Below are 24,511 nucleotides of genomic sequence, written 5' to 3' on the forward strand. Positions count from 1 at the left end.
TTCAATCCCCCGTCAGGGCACACGCCCAAGTTGTGGGCTCGATCCCCAGCAGGGGGTGTGCAGGAGTCAGCTGACCCATGATTCCCTCTCATCATTGATGTTTCTCTCTCTCTCACCCTCCCTCTCTGAAATCGTTAAAAAATATTTAAATAAATAACAGAAAAAGAAACTGAAAAAAAGTTTACAACAGCCGAGGCATCCAGGACTCTGGACAGAGGAGTAAGAGTTGGGGCCTCCCAGGGCACGAGGAACAGGCCGGGCATTGCTCGCATGGCAATGGGAAGCCACTGAAGGGATTAAGCAGGAGATGCTCATATGTGCACACGCACCTTCCTACACCAGCAGTACAGCCAAACCCATCAGCCTGCCCGGTCCCCAGGGTAGACCTGTGGGGCAAGCAGTCCCAGGCTCCCAGCACCAGGGATGCAAGAGGTAGCAACCAGGTAAGCATGTTTAGGAACAACACCCCCACAACCACATTATGACTCCATTGGCAAACTTGGAGAAACTCTAGCCCTGCTCATGGAGGGAAATCAACGTAGGAAAGTGGCAAATGGCCCCCTTCACTGCTCTGAATCCCAGTGGCCCATTTCCAGGTCATTCAGCTGACACTAAAGAATGGACCTCTGGTAACTACAGTGTTCAGATCTCTGTCTAATCAAGTCTCCAAGCTATCTATAAGCTTGCTTTTCGTTGTTGTATTGTTTCATAGTTCATGATGCTGCCTCTCTTCCAGTCAAGAGTTCTGGCTTCCCTCCTGAAGCACAGTTTGTATTTGTCACCTTAAAAGAGCTACTTTTGGGTAACATAACCGGTGCCTCCCCCAGGGTCTCGACTCTCTGACCCGGGACCCCCAGCCATGGGGATGCAGTCAGCCACTTTCAACAATCCGTTAAGATGGTGACGAGGTGATGAAAGAGGATGAAGAAAGAATAGCTAAATTTTTATTGAGTTATTACTGTATAACAGGCTATTCTAAGCATTATACATATAAATGAAAAAATGAAGTGCAAATATGCTGGCCCAGAAATCTCATTTTAGTTGGGATGCAAATAGATCATGAGTTCAATAGTAATTAAGACAAAAAGAAAACAGTTCCATGGTTTTAATTTGTATAGATTTTAAAAATCCATTCTGTATGGAAAGTAATGCTTTGCTCAGCATTTAAATTTAAAAGAAATGCCTTCCATGGGACTTCAGCTTTAAGAATCAATGAGAGATATACGGACATCAGCCTCAATAGTATGCTCTTAGCAGGTACAGTAATGGATTCCATAGGAGTTTCTAGAGGTGGAGTCCAATGAAAGGCAAAGTACAAAGGAAACTGCAATTCAGTGAAAGCAAATCTGTAGAAGACCAAAAAAATATGGTCTAAGTATGCTTGATAATTAGTTTGATCCAGAGATCAATTCCACAACAGTGTTCATACACATATGAACAACCTGGGAATCTTGTTGAAATGCAGATTCTGATTCAGTACATGAGTTGGAGTGGGGGAGAGGGGAGTGGTGGGAGAGGGAGGGGGAAGAGGCTGGAGATCCTGCTTTTCTAACAAGCTCCCCGGAGATGGCAATGCAACTGGTTGGCATACAACACTTTAAGAGATCTACATTCCAGGGGAATAAATAGACTGCAGGTCCTTCAATCTTCAATAATATAACTTATCTGATCAGAACTTCTTATCTGATACAAGTTTGAAACAGATTGCCTGTGATCATATTCTTTAAAAAGGGTCCAAAGTTGCATGAATTATGTGTCTCTAATAAAGGAAAGAGGTGCCTTTAAAAATGAATCAAATGAAAACACACACACACACACACACACACACACACACACACACACATATTAGTTCAAGACAAAGAGAGTCAAATGTTGGTATATCAAAATCTGCTGGGGTCCCTTCCTTACAACAGCTAACCACTGCTTTAGGAGAACTTGGTCTTGCTCAAGGCTGTTGGTTACTGAGAGTTCTATCTAAAGGTGATTCACATACTCCTCCTCCTACTCCCGCCCTACAAAACCTGGGCCGCACCACGCCCATGATGCCCTGCTGGACACCATCAGTTGGACAAATATCCATGAGAGTTCTCTGAAGCTTGAATCTATTTGATTCCTTCCCAATCAGCCCATCATAACTCAGGACTAAGCTCATCAAAATTATATCATGACTCTGTTCTTTGGTTTAATGGAACAATTCATTCACATCACATCAGTTGGTTCCAGACTTTCAGAATGGCAAATATGAATATACATATATGGTTGTTTATACCACCAAATATAGATATTTGTAGACATGGTATACACACACACACACACACACACACACACACACACCCCAATTGTGAAAAAGGGTCAGGTAGATAAAAAGTTTCATATAAGTTAGGGAATATATAACACTTAATTTTTCATTATTAAGAGCACTAAATTATTAACTAATACACTAAATTACTTAAAATTAAGAAAAAAAGATACTTTACCAAGTCATCAAAAATATCTCTCTGATGCACATGGATAGTAATTAGAGTTTCAAATTTCACTCTTTCAAACTTGCTTAGGTCATGTGTTGTCTGGCTAATTAGAACATTTAGAATATCCAAAAATTTCTGGTTGGTTATTTGCATGATTTTCCTGTCATCTTTTGCATTATGTAAAGCCTCTTCTGAATCGTGTGTCCACAGCATCTGAATTCCCAGAAGCCCAACCTACAAATCCAGCAGACAAACAAGCCACATATTTAAAACACATCCTACAGTGAAATTTGGTGGTCACTTATTCACATCAAGGCAAACAGGGTTTTACTCATTTTAAACTAAAAAAGGGACATGCATTTCTCCACTTCCAGAAATAGTTTTCCATAGGTCTCTTTGCAACTGCCTACCTCCTTTCTTGACCTCCACTCCCTTTCATATCCATACCTTTAGCTACATCTACTTTTCTGTCTACATATTTATCTAAAGGAGAGAGACAGAAAGTGAGAAGGGTTCGAGAAGCTTGTCCTTTGTCTCCTGATGAAGCTAAGGAAACTGTGAGAGAATGTCACTTTACCTACAATTTCTGCCCCCAGAAAAGGGAGTAAAAGTGATCATATATCCCCCACCTTCACGTCCTCCATACAGTGGTGGCCCCCTTGGGAGCATTTATTCATCCGCAAAAGAACAGATACAAAGTCATCTGGACCAAAAAGGAACCCACATTTGGCAGAGGATTGAAAGTAGTGTGTGAGGCATGTAGATGCTCCTGGGCACTGCAGTAGGTGAAGGGGAATAAAACCCTTTCCTAATCCCTGCCTCCTCCCGCTAGAGCAGCGGCCAATCCGGGGGTCTGCTGGTGAAGACAAATGAAAGCACAGAATACGGAGGAAGCAGCCAGTGTCAGGAAGCTCCCAATAGCAAGCAGATTCTAACCCTGATGGCCCCAGAACGGGCATTAAGACAGGAAAAGCAAAGAGAAACAATACAAAAACAGCAGGGTAAGGCTGACTTACAGACCCTGAAAAATGACTGCATAGGGGTACATTCCAAACGCGAATCTTTAAAATGACTATCCTGAGTCACCAACAAAAGTTTAAATTACGTTTTCAACTTAGTTTAAGCAGGCAGAGGCTATAAGAACAAAAACTGGAGGATGTCTCATTAAAATAAAAAACAAAGTAGGAATGCTCATTCTTTGCAATATTATTTGATGCCTGTAATTAACACATTAAAAAATACTGAAAGGGAATACATTAAATATTTACAGGCATCATTTCCAAGTGGTAGAAAGATGGAAATTTTTTATTTTCACTTTCATAGTTTTCAAAATGTTTCAAATGTTTGCAACAGGAATCCATTGCATTCATTCATAATCTTAGAAATGTGTTTTGGAAGAAAGCAAAGAAGAAATTTTTTAAATGTCAAATAAAACCTCAAATTAACATTGTAGTGGACAGATTTCAGTTCTTTGAAAAAGTTGCTCTAGAGAGTAAGGTATATAGTGAATGCATATATTTTGAACGAATATATATTCATTATTCTTTAAAGCAATTTTTCCAAAGAACTGATATTCGCCCACTACAATGTCAAGATTCTTATCTAAACTTGTTTAAAATCTCACCTCTTTATTTGCAGATATAAGTATACTAGAGGCCTGATGCACGAAATTCATGCAAGAGTAGGCCTTCCTTCCCCTGGCTGCCTGCACCGGCTTCCCTGTGGCACCTGGACCCGAGTTTCCTTCCGGCCGCTGGCAGGCACCCGGGACCTGGGCTTCGTCCGGAAGGTCGTCCGGTCTAATTAGCATATTATGCTTTTATTATTATAGATATGCACACTGAAGAAAATCCTGCAAGCTAGCCAACTTCCCTGCTGTCTCCTGCTCAACTTGACCACTGCTCTGACCTTGCTCTTCAACTGCTCCACCTGTAACGCTCTGTTGGGGTCCAACCCCACAGGTCCAGGGGTCCCCAAAGGTATGGACGGAGTCGGTGAAGAAGGAATGACACGGAGACGGCGTTCAGTTGATCAGCAGCCTAGCCAGGACCTCTAGCCAAGTTCTGGTCTGGATCTCCGGCGAAGTTCTGGCTCTAGGTTCTCTTGCCAAGTTCTGTAGTCAGGTTCTGTGTCCATGTTCTCTCGCTAGGTTCTCCAGCCAGGTTCTAGCCTGGATCTCCAGTCAGGTTCTGTCACCAGGTTCTAGTCAGGTTCTCTTGCCATGTTTTCTTGCTAGGTTCTGTCTCTAGGTTCTGTGTCTAGGTTCTGTCTTGGATCTCCAGCCTAGTCCTGTCTCTAGGTTCTGTCTAGGATCTCCAGCCAAGTCCTGTCTCTAGGTTCTGTCTTCTGCTGTCTTGTTACATCTGTATTTATACCAGTTGATTTTAATCCTATCAATTTCTATTCCAAAAGTTAGGGCGTTTCTTATCTCCATTCCAGGGAGTAAAGATTATGTAGCTCAAGCATGATTGTTTGTAGTTAAAGTGATTAACTACCCGCCTGGCACTTAGTTAAGGGGTTTTATCCCCTCCCTAACTTCAGGGGAAAATCCCTACCTGGGAAAACAACCTTTCTCGGAGAGGTGACCTTGGTTAAAACACATAGCGCCAAGAAGGTGAGCAAACATATTAAGAACAGTATGCCATATATGCCAGGTCCCTTGAAACAGCGAGGATGGACCGGCTCCCGGCAACGCTCCCTCCTCTGACTAAACTAGACTGAGCCTCTCCTTCCAAATACACAGGTGACCCAGCTTTCCTGGGAGAGGAAAAGTATATTGATTTCGTCTAAGCAGCTATTTCCTCAGCTTATCAGATAAAGTATTTTATAAAGATTTATCACAAAGTTCAGGACGTTGAAAAAAGAGATAGAGGAAGACATAAACAGATGGAAGAACATACCATGTTCTTGGATTGGTAGAATCAACATCATTAAAATGTCCATACTACCCAAAGCAATCTATACATTCAACGCACTTCCCATTAAAATACCAATGGCCTTCTTCAAAGATCTAGAACGAACTCTCCAAAAATTCATCTGGAATAAAAAAAGACCCCGAATAGCTGCAAAGATCCTGAGAAAGAACAAAGTAGGTGGGATCTCAATGCCAGATATCAAGCTGTATTACAAAGCCACTGTTCTCAAAACTGCCTGGTACTGGCACAAGAACAGACATATAGATCAGTGGAATAGAATAGAGAGTCCAGAAATTAGCCCGAACCAATATGCTCAATTAATTTTTGACAAAGGAGGCATGAACATACAATGGAGCCAAGATAGTCTCTTCAATAAATGGTGTTGGGAAAATTGGACAGACATATGCAAGAAAATGAAACTAGACCACCAACTTACACCATACACAAGAATAAACTCAAAATGGATAAAGGACTTAAATGTACGACAGGAAACCATAAAAATTCTAGAAGAATACAAAGGCAACAAAATCTCAGACATATGCCAAAACAATTTCTTCACTGATACAGCTCCTAGGGCAGTTGAAACTAAAGAGAAAATGAACAAATGGGACTACATCAAAATAAAAAGCTTCTGCACAGCAAAAGAAACCATCAACAAAACAACAAGAAAACCCACCTCGTGGGAAAACATATTTGCCAACGTCATATCTGATAAGGGCTTAATCTCCAAAATTTATAGGGAACTCATACAACTTAACAAAAAGAAGATAAACAATCCAATCAAAAAATGGGCAAAGGATCTAAATAGACACCTTTCAAAAGAGGACATTCAGAAAGCCAAGAGACATATGAAAACATGCTCAAAGTCACTAATCATCCGAGAGATGCAAATCAAAACAACAATGAGGTACCATCTCACACCTGTCAGAATGGCCATCATCAACAAATCAACAAACGACAAGTGCTGGAGAGGATGTGGAGAAAAAGGAACACTTGTGCACTGCTGGTGGGAATGCAGACTGGTGCAGCCACTATGGAAGGCAGTATGGAGGTTCCTCAAAAAATTGGAAATGGAACTCCCATTTGACCCTGTGATCCCACTTCTAGGAATATATCCCAAGAAACCAGAAACACCAATCAGAAAGGATATATGCACCCAGATGTTCATAGCAGCACAATTCACCATAGCTAAGATCTGGAAACAGCCTAAGTGCCCATCAGTAGATGAATGGATTAGAAAACTGTGGTACATCTACACGATGGAATACTATGCTGCTGTTAAAAAGAAGGAACTCCTACCATTTGCAACATCATGGATGGAACTGGAGAGCATTATGCTAAGTGAAACAAGCCAGTCAATGAAGGAAAAATACCACATGATCTCACTCATTCATGGATAATAAAGACCATTACAAACTTTTGAACAATAATAGATACAGAGGCAGAGCTGCCTCAAACTGATTGTCAAACTGCAGTGGGAAGGCCAGAGAGAGTTGGGGGGCAGGAGGGAGGGGAGTAAGAGATCAACCGAAGGACTTGTATGCATGCATATAAGCATAACTAATGGACATAAGACACTGGGGGGTAAGGGAGGGTAGGGGTTTGTCAAGGGCGGGGGGGAAAAAAAGGACACTTATGTAATACCCTTTGTAATACTTTAAGCGAAAAAAAAAAAAATAAAAAAATAAATAAATAAAAAAGAAAAAAAAAAAAAAAGATTTATCACAAAGTTAATAATACTAGTAAAAATGTTAAGGCTTGCCAAGAATATTATGCATTATTTAAAAATCACAGTAGTAGAGTGTTCTCTGCAATAAAGATTGTTTCTCTCTCTCTACTTGTGCTGTTTGAGTGGATATTTCATACCCCTCGGCCGTGTCCGCTGTGTGTGCGGTCCTTCAGGATTTGGAGTGCAGGTTGGCAGGAGCAGGTGGAGAGGAAATATGGTTTGGGCAAAAACTGCCTACATTTTCCTTGGATATCTCCTGCCTTCTATCCCATACTGTCTCTCACCCAGATCACAGGACATCATTGGTCCTTTATCCTGGCTAAAAATGTGATGGAACTATTGGCATTTTCTCTATCTGGTTTTAAGAGTATTTGGCACATTGCAATGCCCTTCTTAGAGCCAGAGGACTCGCGAGAGACAGCACCTGCTCCAAGACCAGCCTCTCTCAAGGTCCTCGTGTTCAAAAGTTGGTTGCCTGAGAAGTCCTCCTTTAACAGACTGTGCCAATTCGTAATCACTTGAAGGAAAAATAAATAAAAGGCAAGGTGGATTTTGTTTCCAGAAAAGACATGCTCATTCTCTTTCTATATACTACTAGAGGCCCGGTGCACAAAAGTTTGTTCACTGGGGCGGGGGGGGGGGGAGGGGGGAGTCCCTTAGCCTGGCCTGTGCCCTCTCGCAGTCTGGGACCCCTCAGGGGATGACCACCTGCTGGCTTAGGCCCACAGGGGATCGGGCCTAAGCTGGCAGTCAGACATCCCTCTGGCAGCCTAGGAGCCCTTGGGGGATGTCCACTTGCCAGCAGGGAGCAGCCCTAAGCTGCAGTTGGACATCCTTAGGGCTGCTGAGGAAGCAGGAGAGGCTCCTGCCACCACTGCTGTGCTGGCAGCCCTCAGCCTGGCCTGTAGCTGAGCAGAGCTCCCCCTGTGGGAGTGCACTGACCACCAGAGGGCAGCTCCTGCATTTAGCATCTGCCCCCTGATGGTTAGTGTGTGTCATAGTGACCAGTCATTCCCAGTCATTCTGCTGTTAGGGTCAATATGCATATTACCCTTTTATTATATAGGATAGAGGCCTGGTGCACAGGTGGGGCCAGCTGGTTTGCCCTGAAGGGTGTCCCAGATCAGGATAGGGGTCCCGCTGGGGTGCCTGGCCAGCCTGGGTGAGGAGCTGATGGCTGTTTGCAGGCTGGTCAAGCCCCCCCAGTAGGGACTCTCACCCCATGGGGGTGTGGCTAGCCTGGGTGAGGGGCTGAGGGCTGTTTCCAGGCTGGCCACATCCCCTTCAGGGTGGGGATCCCCACTGGGGTGCCTGGCCAGCCTGGGTGAGGGGCTGATGGCCATTTTTAGGCTGGCCACGCCCCCCCGCGACCCAAGCTCCCAGCCTCTCCTTTTTTTCTTTCTTTTTTTTTCTGGGATTTATTTATCTTCTATAATTGAAACTTTGTAGTCTTGAGCACAGCCCAGGTCCGCTGGATGCCCCTGGCAACCCAGGCTCCTAGTCCCTCCTTGACTGGAAGCCACAGCCAGCTGGAAGCAGGTATCTGGGATTTATTTATCTTCTATAATTGAAATTTTGTAGCCTTGAGTATAGCCCAAGGCTGGCCAGGGCAGGCGGGAAGCTTGGCTTTCTCTATCACCGGGGACAACCCAAGCCTCCTGCTCCCTTCAGCTCTGTGGCCGCTGCCATCTTAGTTGGGTTAATTTGCATACTGGCTCCTGATTGGCTGGTGGGCGTGGCTGGTGGGCGTGGCTTGAGCATGGCAGAGGGATGGTTAATTTGCATGTTTCTCTTTTATTATATAGGAGGATATCCACATCCATATCTGTATCTGTATCTATACCTATGATTTTCACATATAAGGTAAAATTTCCCATAAATGGTTTTAGTCTCTGTATATTCTTACTGAGGGGAGAGTAGTGCAGGGGATGGGCAGGCCTGGAATGGTGTGGTGGACAAGAGGGTGGTTGGGGGCAGTGGGTAGGCCTCCCTAACTAGTTCACAGCTACACCAGGCCACTGCCTCCTGAGCATCCTTCCCCCTTATTTCCATTTCTCATAACCATTATTTAAACAGTGTGCATTCTCACCTGTGCTGGGAAGTGACTGAGGAAAGGTAAGAGTTGAAATCCCGAATCACTGATTTGATAGAACGCAGATCGAATTATGTTATGTAACGATGACATCTGCATTTTTAACAAGTCCAGAAGCCAAATCTCTACGGGACCTTTGGCCATAACAGGACCGTCCAACTAAAAAATAGATTATAAATATATTACATATTGGTAACAAATAGTTCTATATTTTACACAAAATATTTAAAATATGAGTAAAATCAACTAATACTGTAGGTGGAAGGAAGTAGAAAGATCATCTGGTCTAAAACTTTCATTTTATAGATAATGAAATGAGTCCCAAAGAAGTTAGCTGATTATCCAAACTAGTGTGTAACACGAGGCTACAGAACTGGAACCCAGGCCCACCCCCTTCTCATTAGAGAATTGCATTCTCCTCATAACAAAAGTGAAACCACGTTAAATTACAATAATTTTTTCTCCTTCTCTTGATATGACGGCCAGGATCCGATCGTAATCTTTTGCATGAAATGTCACTTCATTTATGTTGTCAGATACTGCAGGGAGGTGTGGCTGTAAGAAGCACAAGACAACGCAAAAACATCATCCAGGAGCCTAAATACAAAAGCCGCTGAGATGTTGTTAAAAGCCTTAATATTTTTAATCTTTGTAAAATATCAAGAATTCATTTCATTGTTTCAAGAAGAAAAAGAGAAAGAAAAGAACCTTTGGCTGAGTTGGGGGCGCACATTTCAAAGCCAGCCCTGCAGAACGTGTCCTCCAAGTCCTTGGATGCCCTCTAGACCAAGGAGATTGGAGTAATGACTGTCCCCTTCCTCCCGAGGGACCGAACCACACGGCCCCTCCCCAGCTCTGTCCTGCCTTCTCTCTTGGCTCCACCTCTGTCTTACGCAGCAGCTTTTGCTTCTCTCTTTTCTCATCCCCACAACTTCCCGGAAACCAACAGGGAAGCTATCATTAGCGGTTTCCCAGATTCCCAAACCAGAACTGGCCCTGGGATGCCTCCCATTCCCAGTTCTCTGTATCTTCCTCCTGGAAGTATTGCCCTGGGAAATGGCTAAAAGCATTTGCAAAGCATTCCGGATAGAAAAAAAAGACAAATCGAAACCACCAGCTCTATTTGATGTAAGAATATTTAGACTAAAATACTCATAATAATGAGTTACAGTTAGCGAGCACGGGATGTATGCCAGATACTCTTCATTGCATTATCTCACGTAATCCTCATGGCAAGCCTATGAGGTGGGGCCATTAATTTCCTGCTTGGACAGACGAGAAAACTGAGGTGCAGGAAAATTAAGAAGCTGCCCAAGGTCGTCCACCTGCTGAGTGGCACAATCAGTGACCTTTGCCTCAGGCTCCAAATACACAGAAAAATGGACATTGTATAATCAGCATAATTTTTAATGCTCTCTTTCCTGCCTCCACTTTTAAAGTGTTAACTTCAATTTTATTGTCCATCATGTAAGCTGGCGGGGGTGGGGGGGGCGGGTGGGGAGTGTTTAGGTGATAGATACTTAGGTTGTACCTGTATGGTATGGGAATCACTGGCTTGTCCAAGAATTTCCAGAAGAACTGGATCAGATACAAAGAAGAATCTCGGAAATAGTAATCGCTTCTTCTCCAAATACCTTTAAATAAAGTCGCGTTACCAAATGAGATGTTTCGGAGTTATTTATTTTTAGCCAAGACATGATCACTAAACGTCGTCAATAAGATAACAGCAAACACCTAGAGTCATTGCCATTTGCCTCTGAAATGTTTTCTTAGAACCAAAGCCCATGCTACACCATGGATGTCACTTGAGAAAATAAGTGAAGACAAGAAAGGGATCCAGAGCAAGCCTGCCCATCTACCCATCATCTTCCTCCTCCTCAGGAGCGGTCCTGCGACCTTCGAGTACTACGAACCTCATAGGATGACGTAACCCAGCGTGAACGTAATTCATCCGCAAACCAGCACATTTTGAGTGAAAGAGGGGACAACGAACCATTAAGCTAAGACAGCAGCATAAACTTAGATGAAGCAGGATATATGTCCACCCCATTTCACAGAGAGCCTGAGAATGAGCTGCTTTATATGAAAATTACCCATGAATTTGTCTGGTTAATTTGTTCTCTTAGTGCACATTCTACTCCATGCCTGTTGGGCTGAATGGAAGCTCCCTCCCCCCCTCAAAAAAGACAGGTCCTCATCCTGTTCCTTGGAATCTGGGAATGTGACCTTATTTGGAAAAAGGGTTTTTGCAGGTGTGCTGAAGTTAAGGATATCAAGAAGAGATCATCCTGGGATATCCAGATAAGCCCTAAATCCAAGAAGTGTGAAGTATGGTAGCAATCATCTCAGGTAGAAACTATAGTTTAACTTTAACCCTGTTGTTTGGCTTCTGTACTTATTTGCTTTGTTTAACAATAGAAAAGTTATTTCGATTTTCTGAATTATATAAATCATCCCATTCGATTGAATACCCTATTGATTGTAATGTGAATACCCCACTGGTTGTGGTCATACTGGTTTTAGAAAGCACATTCTTCTGTACCTGGGAACCAGGACAGCACAATTATCCTAAATTGCCTCGGTGGCCACAGATAATGCGTTCCAGTTGACTCAGTGGTCCCAAGACCAGGACAGCACGATTACTCTAAATTGCCTCGATGGTTCTAGACCAGTGATGGCGAACCTTTTGAGCTCGGCGTGTCAGCATTTTGAAAAACCCTAACTTAACTCTGGTGCCGTGTCACATATAGAAATTTTTTGATCTTTGCAATCATAGTAAAACAAAGACTTATATTTTTGATATTTATTTTATATATTTAAATGCCAATTAACAAAGAAAAATCAACCCAAAAAATGAGTTCGTGTGTCACCTCTGATACGCGTGTCACCTCTGACACGCGTGTCATAGGTTCGCCATCACTGCTCTAGATAATGTGTTCCTGTCAACTCAGTGGTCCCAAGACCCGAAGGCTCCAGATAATGTGTTTCCATTGATTCAGTGATCCGGAGACCCAAAACTATAATTAACATGCTTAAGTCTGCTTCTGTAAACTGCTTTTTTTGCAAACTAGGTTCCTCATTCCAAACTCTGGGATGTAATCGATACCTTTGTGATCTTTGCCTATAAATCTGGTGGTGGGCTGGGGAGGGCACTGCGAGATTTGGAGTGCATGGCCCCCTCGTAGTCCCGGATTGCAATAAATGTGACTCTTTAATTCGACTTCTTGAGGTGTCCTCCTGTGATTTGCCAGGTACATTACAACAGTGTCCTCATGTGAAGGAAAACCCCTATTCTGTAAAACTACTGTTTGGAATTCTCTGCTATTCTTTGGACGGCCTCTTATTCTGGAAAAAATAACTTTGCTTTCTAGCCTGCTTGAATAATGGGGGAGATAAACTTAGCTGTCTGACCTTGTAGGCCAGAGACTAGATACACCCAATGCCATGCCAGGTGCATTTTTTAATTGGATAGAACTGTGTAGTTTACAAGGCCGCCGCCAGCAAGCACACAAAGGGCTGGCTCTTCTGTAAAAAGGGAAGTTCTGCTTATAGCTTTGCTTAGAATTTGGATTCATTTCCCTAAGCCCACCGCGGTGAATAAAGTGTAACTCCAAGCTCTCAGAGCGCTGTTTGGTTCTTGTCCGGTTTTTCTGTAACACTCATAAGAGAAATACAGGATGAAAAACAAAGTGAATTCAGACAGAGAGATTGGAATTATGTAGCCACAAGCCAGGAAACTCCTAGAGTCACCAGAAGCTGGGAAAACAAAGAAAGACCCTCCCTTAGGGCCTTCAAAATTGCTGACACCTGATTTCATCCAAAACTGTGAGAAAATGGGTTTCTGTCATGGTGATTTGTTACCGCAGCCCTGCAAAACCAATACTATGCCGTCACTCACCCACCCCCAAGTTGAAGGTGTCTTTTTTTTGCAGAAAAATTAAATTTATGTGAAATGTTAAATTACTATTTACCCCTCCCACCATCACTACCAAACCAGAAATACAGGGTGTCCCCCAAAAATGTATGTACACTGCAACAGCAGATAGCTCAATTTTGAAAAGGAAATGTATTTTAGTAAACACTGCCTTTATAATTATTCAAAGTGTGTGTATACATTTTGGGGGGGGGGGGGGGACACCCTATATATAACTTGTTTGGGATAAAACACCAGCACGTAAAAAACAATAGGTCATTTAAAAATTAAACTTACCCTGTCAGTGACTTCTGACACACTTCCAGCTGTTCGTGTAAGTGAGGCAACAGCTGACCCATGGTTTCGTCACCCACACAGCAGCTGATCACGTTGGGGTTCTCGTGAGCGCGCTGCATTATCTTGATCCATGACTTGTCAATATTCTGGAAACGTTTTGCTTCCTAAAAACAAATCCACAGTCAGTCAAAATCAGCATTTAGAAACTTGAATAAAGCAAGTATTCACTTTGGAATTTCCTATAGTTCTTCAAATCAGCCTCTATGAGTCTCAGGCTACATAATTTAAAGGGGCGATTCCTTTTCATTTGAATTGATTCTGAACAACAAAAACCCCAAAGTCATAAAACTGCTTATTAAAATACTGCTTCATCACAACAGAGCTGATCACTTGTTTCCTTCTTTTTAATACGTTTTTTCAGCGTACCACGCGATTGTTTTGCAAAGCTATCAACTTCAAGCTCAAATCTAGTCTTTCAGCGCTCCTGGTGTTTTGGTTTGATAAGAAAACTGAAAAAGTGTGAAAACAATTTGATCTCAGGATCCTTGGAATAATTACAGCTCGATAATACCCCAGGAAAAAGAAAGAAGAAAGCAGTAAAAACCCAAAACAAAGCTTCATTTACATTTTTTGCAAATTAAATTTTTCTATTTATGATGGGCGGCAGTAAGCTTTGCATTCAATTGTGAAAATACCTCTAGAAATTGGCATAATCTTGCCTATTTTAAAACTTTTAAGTGCATTTTTTAGGATGCAACTTTCTGATTAAAAAAGATTTGTGTTTTTAAAATGTGTTATGTAACGAATGAAATCTATCATTTTCAAAACTCTTTTATCCTTGATTTTTTTTAAAAAATATATTTTATTGATTTTTTTTACAGAGAGGGAGAGGGATGAGAGAGAAACATCGATCAGCTGCCTCCTGCACACCCCTTCCTGGGGATGTGCCCGCAACCAAGGTACATGCCCTTGACCAGAATCGAACCTGGGACCCTTCAGTCCGCAGGCCGACGCTCTATCCATTGAGCCAAACCGGTTAGGGCTATCCTTGATTTTTAATCTGTATAGATCCTGTTTACAGGTGTGGAAATTCAGAAAAAGGGAAATTACCTTCACAGAATAGCACTATTAGTGAGTTATTGGCATTTATTTAAAAGGTTCCAATCAAGCTGTTTTAACAATTTTGTTACATGCTTCTAAGGCGAAATTTCCTTGCCCCCTGGTGTATTTCTGAACTACCATGAGCCAACTTACTGATAGTTCATTGCACTTACAGAATACAGATTAATTTTAATTCTATTCTCAGTGGGATAGGATATTAATTCTTGGAAGAGATGAGCTGCTGTAATTGAACAGTACCACACTTGAACACACCTCACATCCTCAAACAACCTGGAGAGTTCTCACTGTTGGAAAATATGTGAATTTCCTCTTTCTACTCATGTAAATCAAAGGTCACTTTTATTTTTTTATTTTTATTTTTTTTAATTTATTTATTTTTTTAATTTTTGCTAAAAGTATTACAAAGGGTATTACATAAGTGCCCTTTTTATCCCCCCCACCCTTGACAAACCCCTGCCCTCCCTTACCCCCCAGTGTCTTATGTCCATTAGTTATGCTTATATAGATGCATACAAGTCCAAAGGTCACTTTTAAAAAATTGTTTTGTAAAGGGCCAGATTGCAAATATTACAGGCTTTGCAGGACATATAGTCTCTGTTATAAATACTCAACCCTGCTTTTGTAATGCTAAAGCCTGTAAACAGAACATAAACAAATGGACATGTCTGTGTTCCAATAAAACTTTATTTACAAAAACAGGCAAGTGAACTATAGTTTGCCAGCCCCTAGTGAATAACCAAGCCTTGACTTTTTCAGAGACATGTAGACAACACACACCAAATTATTCTAGCAGAGTTACAAAATCCACATTTACCTGAGGCAGCTGTTTGGCAATATCTCCACCTACGAAGACAGCTTCAAGATAAACCCAAAGGTTCTGGACTACCAGCCACTCTTCAATTATGTCTGAGGAAGTGGACAATTTATACACCCAGTTCTGTATATTTTTTTTAAATGGAGCATTATATCTAAAAAGAGTGGGAAAACATTACATTTCAATGATGACTGAGACAGCAGTACGGCCTAACAAAGTAAATTATAGGAGAAACATTCCTTCGGAAACTGTTAGGCCTGTGGGGCAATACAATCCTTAACGGCCACAGGAGGACAGAGAGCAGGAAAACCTCCTGGACCAGGAATCATAGCACATAAGGAGTTGAAACTGTCCTAAGACCCCTAGTCGCACATCTGCATGCCATCTGCATTCCAAGCGCACCAGCTCAGGCCCCAGACCCACAGAGGACCCAGCACAGATATAGCCACGCTCCGCCATAAAAAAAGTGCAAAGTGGTAAGCGCCAAGCCCCGAATGGTATATTCCTTTCATGTGTGGCCAGCATGCTTTTCCTGGACCATTGGATGAATATTTGAGCGAGTTTAGCCAAGGAGGGCAATGATGACAAATCAGAAAAATGAAAGAGAAAGAACATAAAGTGAAGAAGTCATGTCAGTGGGGAATCAAGATGTTCAAGATATAAGCTACTGCTCAGCCAGCCGGTGTGGCTCAGTGGTTGAGCATCAGCCTATGAACCAGAAGGTCACAGTTCAATTCCCAGTCAAGGCACATGCCTGGGTTGCAGGCTCGATATTCCCAGTGTGAGGAGTACAGGAGGCAGCTGATCAGTGATTCTTTCTCATCATTTATGTTTCTATCTCTCTCTCCCTCTCCCTTCCTCTTTGAAATCAATTTAAAAGAGAGAGAGAGATAAACTGCTAATTTGAGGGAGAATAATTATGGGGACCATCAGAAAAAATAGGAAGGGAAGATGGGTATCATGAAAGGGAGATGGAGGCCATGATAATTAAGGAGGAAAGGTAGTTCATGGAGAGACAGATAAGAGTCAGCACTCTAGGTCAGAATATCATGCTATGCTGCAACTGCGAAACCGGGCTTTTTATACCCCTAATTACCAAAATAAAATTATAAAAGTTAACCCCAAAGTATAAAATTACCTGTTGCTTAGTAAGGAACCTAAGACCATTAAGCTGTCCTCCATCAAGGTGATGATTTCTGCTGACTCACTTCCTTTGAGGAGAAGCTCTCCCTTTCCCTTAAACGCTGCGAAGCTCAGGTTCTGGTTGGTCCAGTTGTCAGTAACCTGTGCCAGCTTGGCTTCGATATCCTTCTCCTTGATGGCAGAGATGCAGATGTCCTTCGGAGAGAAATCCAAGAATGTGTCACAGCATGCCCATTACAGATTAAGTGCACTACAAAACCGCCGAACTTTTTAGCCTGGGCCTGGAAGTCATTTAGTCATTGTATGGCCAAGAAATCTGAGGCGCAAGATCCTTGTGTTACAAGTTCAAACTAGAACCTTCTGAGACCCTGACTGCTAATTGTTTTACTTTACCACACACATAAAGTGATGAAACTTAAATCATCATTTTTCTTGATTATATTTTAACTGGAGTTTTGGGGCCAAAATTGAGATCATCACAGCTGCTCTAGCTCAGCAACTTGCTGGGAGAAAAAAGAGAATATATGTGAGAGTCTTGTGAACTCTTTAAAGTAACATATAAACATTGCTATCTTCCTGCCTGGTCAGGCCCTAATATGAACATCTCATTTGCTTAAAAGTCAATTCTATTTCTATCTGATGGATTTTCCTGTTTTTCTGGGTATTTAGCTGAAAAACACCATGATGGACCTAGAGGGTATTCTGCTAAGTGAAATAAGTCAGACAGAGGAAGGCATATACCATATGGTTTCACTGGTATGTGGAGTCTAAAAACAAACAAACAAATAAAAAAAGCAACACAAAAATAATGATCAAACAAAACAAAAACAGACTCATAGAAACAGAGACCAAAGGAATTGTTGCTAAAGGTGAGGGGTTGGGGAGACGGGTGAAAAAGGTGAAGGGGAGTATAGTCAAAAATATTGTGATAAATTTGTATGGGGGATGATTACTAGAATTAGTGGGGTGCTCATATTCTAAGGTATAAAAATGTTGAATCACTATATTGTACACCTGACACTAATGTAACTAATATCATACTGTACACCAGTGATTCCCAAAGTGGGCGCTACCGCCCCCTGGTGGGCGCTGCAGCGATCCAGGGGGCGGTGATGGCCACAGGTGCATTTGTTTTAACTTTTTTTGTATTACCTTTCTATTCTGAGTTCAATAAATAGTTTCATAATTTCAAACTTCAATGTTTCTAATTTACACCTTTCTTTACTATATTTTACGAAAAAGGTAGAAACATTAATACATATATCTTTCTGTTTAATTGCTATTAAAATTTTTAAAAAATTAATTTCCAGGGGGCACTGAGTAATATTTTTTCTGGAAAGGGGGCGGTAGGCCAAATAAGTTTGGGAACCACTGCTGTACACCGACTATAAATAAATAAATGCAACAGAGTACACATTCTTCTCAAGTGCACATGTCTTCAGGAAAAACCACAAAAAACAAGTTCTAATAAGTTTAAGAAGACTGAAATCATGTCAGGCATCTTTTCTGACTATAATATATGAAACTAGAAATTAATGGCAAGAAAAAATGGGAAGAATCACAAATATGTGGAGATTAAACAATATGCTACTGAACAACCAATGGATCAAAGGAGAAATCAAAAGAAAAATCAAAATATACCTTGAGTCAAATGAAAATGGAAATACAACATACCAAAAGTTGTGGGATGCAGCAAAACCAGTTCTAAGAGGGAAGTTCATAACGACAATTGCTTACATTAAGAAACAAGAGAGATCTCAAATTAACAACGTAACTTTAAACTTCAAGGAAGTAGAAAAAGAAGAACAATCAAAGCCCAAAGTTAGAAGAAGAAAATAACAAAGATCGGAGTGGAAATAAATGAAATAGATACTAAAAAGACAATAGAAAAGATAAAGGATGCTAAGAGCTAGCATTTGAAAAGATAGACAAACCTTTAGCCAGACTCACCAAGAAATAAAGAGAGGTAACTCAAGTACATAAAATCAGAAATGAAAGAGGAGACGTTACAACTGATACGAGTGAATTATGAAGGGTTATATAGGAGACCACTATGAACAACTGCACAAACACGAATTGCACAGTCTAGAACAAATGGATAAGTTCCTAGAGAATCACCTATAAAGACTTACTTATGAGGAAAGACAACATCTGAACAGGCCAATTACTAGCAAAGAGTTTGGATCAGGTATCAAAAACCTCCCAACAAACAAAAGTCCAGGACCGGAGGGCTTCACTGGTGAATTCTACCAAATATTTGAAGAAGAATTGATACCAATCATCTCAAAGACTTCCAAAAAATAGAAGAGGAGGGAACACTTCCAAACTGATTTTATGACCCAGCATTACCCTGATAGAACACCACATAAGAAAATTACAGGCCAATATCCCTGATAAATGTACTAGTAGATGCAAAATCCTCAACAAAATATTAGCAAACCAAAATCAACAACACATGAAAAGGATCATACACCATGACCAAGTGGGATTCATTCCAAGGATACAAGAATGTTTCACTATCCACAACTCAATCAATAAATTAGAAACATCACATGATCATCTCAATAGATACAGAAAAAGCATTTGAAAAATTTCAACACCTACTCATGATAATACCTCTCAATAAAGAGGGTATAGAAGGAAAGTACCTCAACATAATAAAGGCCACATATATGACAAACCCGCAACTAATGTCATTCGCAATGGTGAAAAGCTGAAAGCTTTTCTCTAAGATCAGGAACAAGACAAAGATAACACTTTTTTTCAACATAGTACTGGGAGTCTTAGCCAAAGCAGTTACACAAGAAAGAAATAAAGGCATTGCTCTAACCGGTTTGGCTCAGTGGATGGAGCGTCAGCCTGTGGACTGAAGGGTCCCAGGTTCGATTCCAGTCAAGGGCATGTACCTTGGTTTCGGGCACATCCCCAGTAGGGGGTGTGCAGGAGGCAGCTGATCAATGTTTCTCTCTCATCGATGTTTCTAACTCTCTATCCCTCTCCCTTCCTCTCTGTAAAAGAATCAATAAAATATATTTTTTAAAAAAGAAATAAAGGCATCCAAATTGGAAGGGAAGAAGTTAAATTGTCTCTGTTTGCAGGGGACATGATCTTATATGTAGAAAACCCTAAAGATTCCACACAAAAAAAACCTGTTAGAACTAATCAAAGAATTCAGTCAAGTTTCACAATACAAAGTTAGTACACAAAATTAGCTGCATTTCTATACACTATTAAAAAAGAAATTAAGAAAACAAACTATCAAAAAAACAAATTAAGAAAACAATTCTATTTACAATTGCATCAAAAACAATAAATTAATAGAGATAAAAAGACATCTACAATTAAAATTATAAGATGTTGAAAGAATAAATTGAAGAAGAAATAAGTAAATAGACTATCCATGCTCATGGATTAGAAGAATTAATGTAGTTAAAATGCCCACACTACCTATAGATTTCAATGCAATCCCTATCAAAATTCCAATGTCATTTTTTTACAGATATAGAATAAACAATCCAAAAATTTATACAAAACTACATAAGGCCCTATATAGACAAGGCAATACTGAGGAGGAAAAACAAACCCAGAGGCATCATGTTTCATGATTGCAAACTATATTACAGAGCTATAGAAATCAAAACAGTATGGTATAGGCATAAAAACAGAAACATAGATCAATAGGACAGACTATAGAGCCAAGAAATAAAACCATGTGTATATGGTCTACTAATTTATGACAAAGGATCCAGGAATATACAATAGGGAAAGGGCAGTCACTTTAATAAATGATGTTAGGAATACTGAACAGCCACATGCAAAAAAATGAAAATGGACCACCATTTTACATCCTACACAAAAATTAACTCAAAATGGATTAAAGACTTCACCTGAAGACCTGAAACCATAAAATTCCTAGAAGACAATATAGGTGGTAAGATCCTTGACAGTGGTCTTGGCAGTGATTTTTTTGGATCTGACCTCAAAAGCCAAGACAACAAAAGCAATAATAAAGCAGTGGAACTACATCAAACTAAAAAGTTTCTTCACAGCAAAGAAAACCATCAACAAAATGAAAAATCAACTTACTGAATGGGAGAAAATATTTATAAATCATAAATCTGATTTAAGGGCTGAATATCCAAAATTTATAAAGAACTCATATACCTCAATAGTAAAATAAAACAGCAACAACAAACAATTTGATTAGGAAAATGGTCGGAGGATCTGAATAGACACTCCAAGAACACATACACATGTACAGGTGCTCAACATCACCAGTAATCAGGGAAACGCAATCACAACCACAATGAGATATCACCACATACCTGTTAGAATGGCCATCATCACAAATACAAGAAGTTACAACTACTGTTGAGGATGTGGAGAAAAGCGAATCCTTGTGCTCTGTTTGTGGAAATATAGTGGTAAATTTGTGCAGCTACAATGGAAACAGTGTGGAGATTCTTCAAAAAATTAAAAATAGAACTACCATTGATCCAGTAATTCCACTTCTGGGTATTTATCTGAAGGAAATGAAGACTCTAACTAAAAAATATATCTGCATTCCCACGTTCACTGCAGCATTGTTTACAATAGCCAAGGCATGGAAACAACCTAAGTGTCCATCAGTGAATGAATGGATCAAAAATGTATGGACATTATTCATCCAGAAAAAGGAGAGAAATCCTGCCATTTGTGAAAACATAGATGGACCTTGAGGGCATTATGCTAAGTGAAACGAGTCAGACACATCAAGGAACAAATTGGTGAGTGTGACAGGGGAGAGTGAAATGGATGAAGGTGATCAAAGGTACAAACTTCCAGTTACAAAATAAATAAGTCCTGGGGGTATAATGTACAGCATGTTGACTAACTCTCTCTCTATATATAAAAGCCTAAGCAACTGTTACAATTGAACGACCAGAACGATTGGAACAACCGGTTGACCAGTCACTATGACATGCACTGACCACCAGGGGGCTGACGCTCAGTGCAGGAGCTGCTCCCTGGTGGTCAGTGTGCTCCCACAGGGGTGTGCCGCTCAACCAGAAGCCAGGCTCATGGCTGGAGAGCGCAGCTGCGGTGGCGGGAGCCTTTCCTGACTGCGGCAGTGCTACTGGCGCATCAGGCCGGGATGAGTGCAATCGTCCCGGCACTGGCTTGGGCTCCTGCTGCCTGCCTGCCACTTGGTGCACTGCTACATCCCCCGAGGGGTCCCGAATTGTGAGGGGGAGCAGGCCAAGCTGAGGGCCCCCCCCCCCCCGCCGTGCACAAATCTGTGCACCAAGCCTCTAGTAGTTAATAATACTCTATTATATATTTGAAAGTTGCTAAGAAGTAGATCTTAAAAGTTCTTATCACAAGAAAATAAATTGTATCTATGTGTGATGACCATTTTGCAATATATACATGAGTCATTATGTTGTAAACCTAAATCTAATATAATATTAAATGTCAAATTATATCTCAATTAAAAAAAAATACCATGCAAACACTAAGCATAAAACAACAACAACAAAAAGGAATCAATTAAAAATCTTAGAAAAGGAAAATATAATATTTTAAATAGTTAATAGACATAAGGGAAAGTTAGAATTAGGAATCTGGAAAACGTTCTGAGGAATTCACCAGGTAGACAATACAGAAATAAACATATTTTTAAATGGAATTGTAGTTAAGGCAAAAGGGAGGACAGACTGCAGAACTCCAAAACTAACATATTTCAAATAATCATATTATCTCCCCGAGTTACAGCATTATTTTGCAAAATGAAGAGATGTTCAAGACCATCCCAAATTTTGAGGGTGCATTATATGGGGTAATTAGTATTCCCTTGAATAAAATGTCTGCTTGTATAATTTTCATAAAAGAAAAATGAGATATCCTTTAAAGAACCATCTTATAATTTTATGTACCTCGATGTCATCCTTATTTTTAAGGAGTGGTGCTTCCATAATATTTCTAAGACAAAAGGAATCCGATTCCACATCAAATGGGGTTCCAGTTAACTCAGCGATTCGATCCCAGTGTCTCAGCTTCATTGCCTTATTGGTCATCATTTCTAGTAGAGGACACGACTCACTGAAATCATCAATTCTTTTTTTCAGATCCAAAAAAGCCTGCCAATCTTTAAGTCCTTTTGGAAGTTTACGACACCTTTCAGAAAAAAAGAAAAAATATTTCATCTACACATTTCTTTAAAGAAGGTGTTATGTATTTACAGCAATATAACAGAGGACAAACTCATTTGTGATATACCTACAGGATCCTAAGAATATAAGCACTGTAAAAATGTAAGTTTAATTCAACAGAAACCCACCTGTTTTGAAATTCCTGCAGTTCTGCATTAATTTTTTCAATGTCAACATCTCCCCAAAGTATTTCGTAATAACCACTAATATTGCCCATGACGGTGTCATACAGGCCATATAACTTCTGCAGCAAATTGAGTTCCTTTCTGAAACCAAATAATTAAGTCATTATAGAATGTATATTTAAAAAATAAGTTCCATTATAATATAAGCAGAATTAAATCCAATCAAATAAATCATACATTGTGTGTATAAAATCTTATAGATACCAACAGGCATACGACCCTGTCATTTTTCAAACAAAGACTTTATTAAAGCTCCATGCATTCGGTCAAGTTTACAGCTCTGACGTATTCAAAATCATACTATGACCTGACATTGACAAATGGTTTGATCATTATTACCATGCCAATCATTGCAAACAATGTGACCAAAACCTGATAACAAGATCACAGCCAAGGCTAAGGTTTTATTTGATTTTTTTCTTTCATATGCAAGCTGGATTTTTATGAGAATGTCTGCCTTGAAGTCTGACATTAACCATTACTTTCCTACCAAAAGCTTTCCCTCATGTGCCCAAATGGAGTTCTATCCAAAGCAAGAATAAAAGGAGGGATTCCAGGTCCATGTGAAAGAAAAGTCTTTCATGTATAAAACACCAAAAATTGACCCCTCAGCAGCGTTTTGGATTTTGCCAGGTATTCCTCAACCATTAGTGTACAATAAGGGTCCAATGGACCCAGTTTTAGTTTTGTAGTTCATTGCTTCATTAGCCCTATTTGTAAAAATTAATATTCACAACTGTTATTATTTATTATAGACGATGCAGAGGCTAACGCTAAAATTTGCTTATGTTCTGAATGGAGTGAAATTCATTTTATTTTCCAATTATCATATGGGTACACTGGGCCCTTTTCTAAATCTAAGACACATTCTGGAATCCTAGTCTCCTTGTTTTTTCCATTTCTTGTTTCATTTTGCTAATTCATCATCCTGGGAATTATTTTAATTATTAACCACTGATTATTCCCAATTGTGCTAAAATAGTAAGGAAAGAGGAGAATAATGAAATCTCCTCTAAGGATGATGCAGTAGCAGAAAAAAATCACTATTGCATCAGCCTTCAGGTTTCTTACTTTATTTCTTACTAAATAAAGTATTGCATCATTTTGCAAGAAAGTACAAAAAAAAAAGAACTCTGGAGATACCATTTTTGTAATCTTTTTTTGTTTCTTTACTTTTCATTTAAAAGAGTTAAGAACTTAATTTTTTTCATTTTCTACCTAAAACAGCAAAGAGAAAAATATTGACAAAGGAAGATACTTCCGCAACATTAAACAGAAAAGAGACAGACCATGAAAGAGACTGTGTAAGTGAAATCTCAGACTGAGTCTTCAGATGATGATAATCTAGATGAGTTTTATTAAGCTCAACGATTTAGGAGTGAACAATATATTTCCGAAGAGGCAAGGGCTTCACATGCAATATTTTGCAACAAAAATGTAGACGATATCATTCTGCCAAAAAGGTGAGACAATGTTTTTTCATTATTTATGATGTTTATGTCAGTTTTATTTGATACAAATGTCGAAGGCAGATTTGTATTCAAAGAAAATAGATGATACAGAAATTTAAAAAATTCACTGACTTGATCATTCAAACCTCAAAGTGATGATTTTTGAATGTATATTGCAAGAAGGATGATGA

The 24,511-nt window shown here is 40.1% G+C and overlaps 1 protein-coding gene across 1 annotated transcript in view; it reads right to left on the reverse strand.

Annotated features, from left to right (window-relative positions):
* DNAH8 (dynein axonemal heavy chain 8) overlaps nt 1-24,511 on the reverse strand; it is a 274,964-nt gene that overhangs the window by 162,143 nt on the left and 88,310 nt on the right. Inside the window, exons 30-38 of the mRNA XM_070418643.1 lie at nt 22,813-22,950; nt 22,409-22,649; nt 16,489-16,688; nt 15,351-15,504; nt 13,415-13,578; nt 10,736-10,838; nt 9,655-9,759; nt 9,202-9,363; nt 2,478-2,702 (exon numbers count right to left, since the gene is read on the reverse strand). Of these exons, the coding sequence (XP_070274744.1) occupies nt 2,478-2,702; nt 9,202-9,363; nt 9,655-9,759; nt 10,736-10,838; nt 13,415-13,578; nt 15,351-15,504; nt 16,489-16,688; nt 22,409-22,649; nt 22,813-22,950 (1,492 nt within the window). The remainder of the gene's footprint in view (nt 1-2,477; nt 2,703-9,201; nt 9,364-9,654; nt 9,760-10,735; nt 10,839-13,414; nt 13,579-15,350; nt 15,505-16,488; nt 16,689-22,408; nt 22,650-22,812; nt 22,951-24,511) is intronic.

Source organism: Myotis yumanensis, unplaced genomic scaffold (assembly GCF_028538775.1).
Source record: "Myotis yumanensis isolate MYYU_CA2020_CCGP unplaced genomic scaffold, mMyoYum1.0.hap1 SCAF_6, whole genome shotgun sequence".
Taxonomy (NCBI): Eukaryota; Metazoa; Chordata; class Mammalia; order Chiroptera; family Vespertilionidae; genus Myotis; species Myotis yumanensis.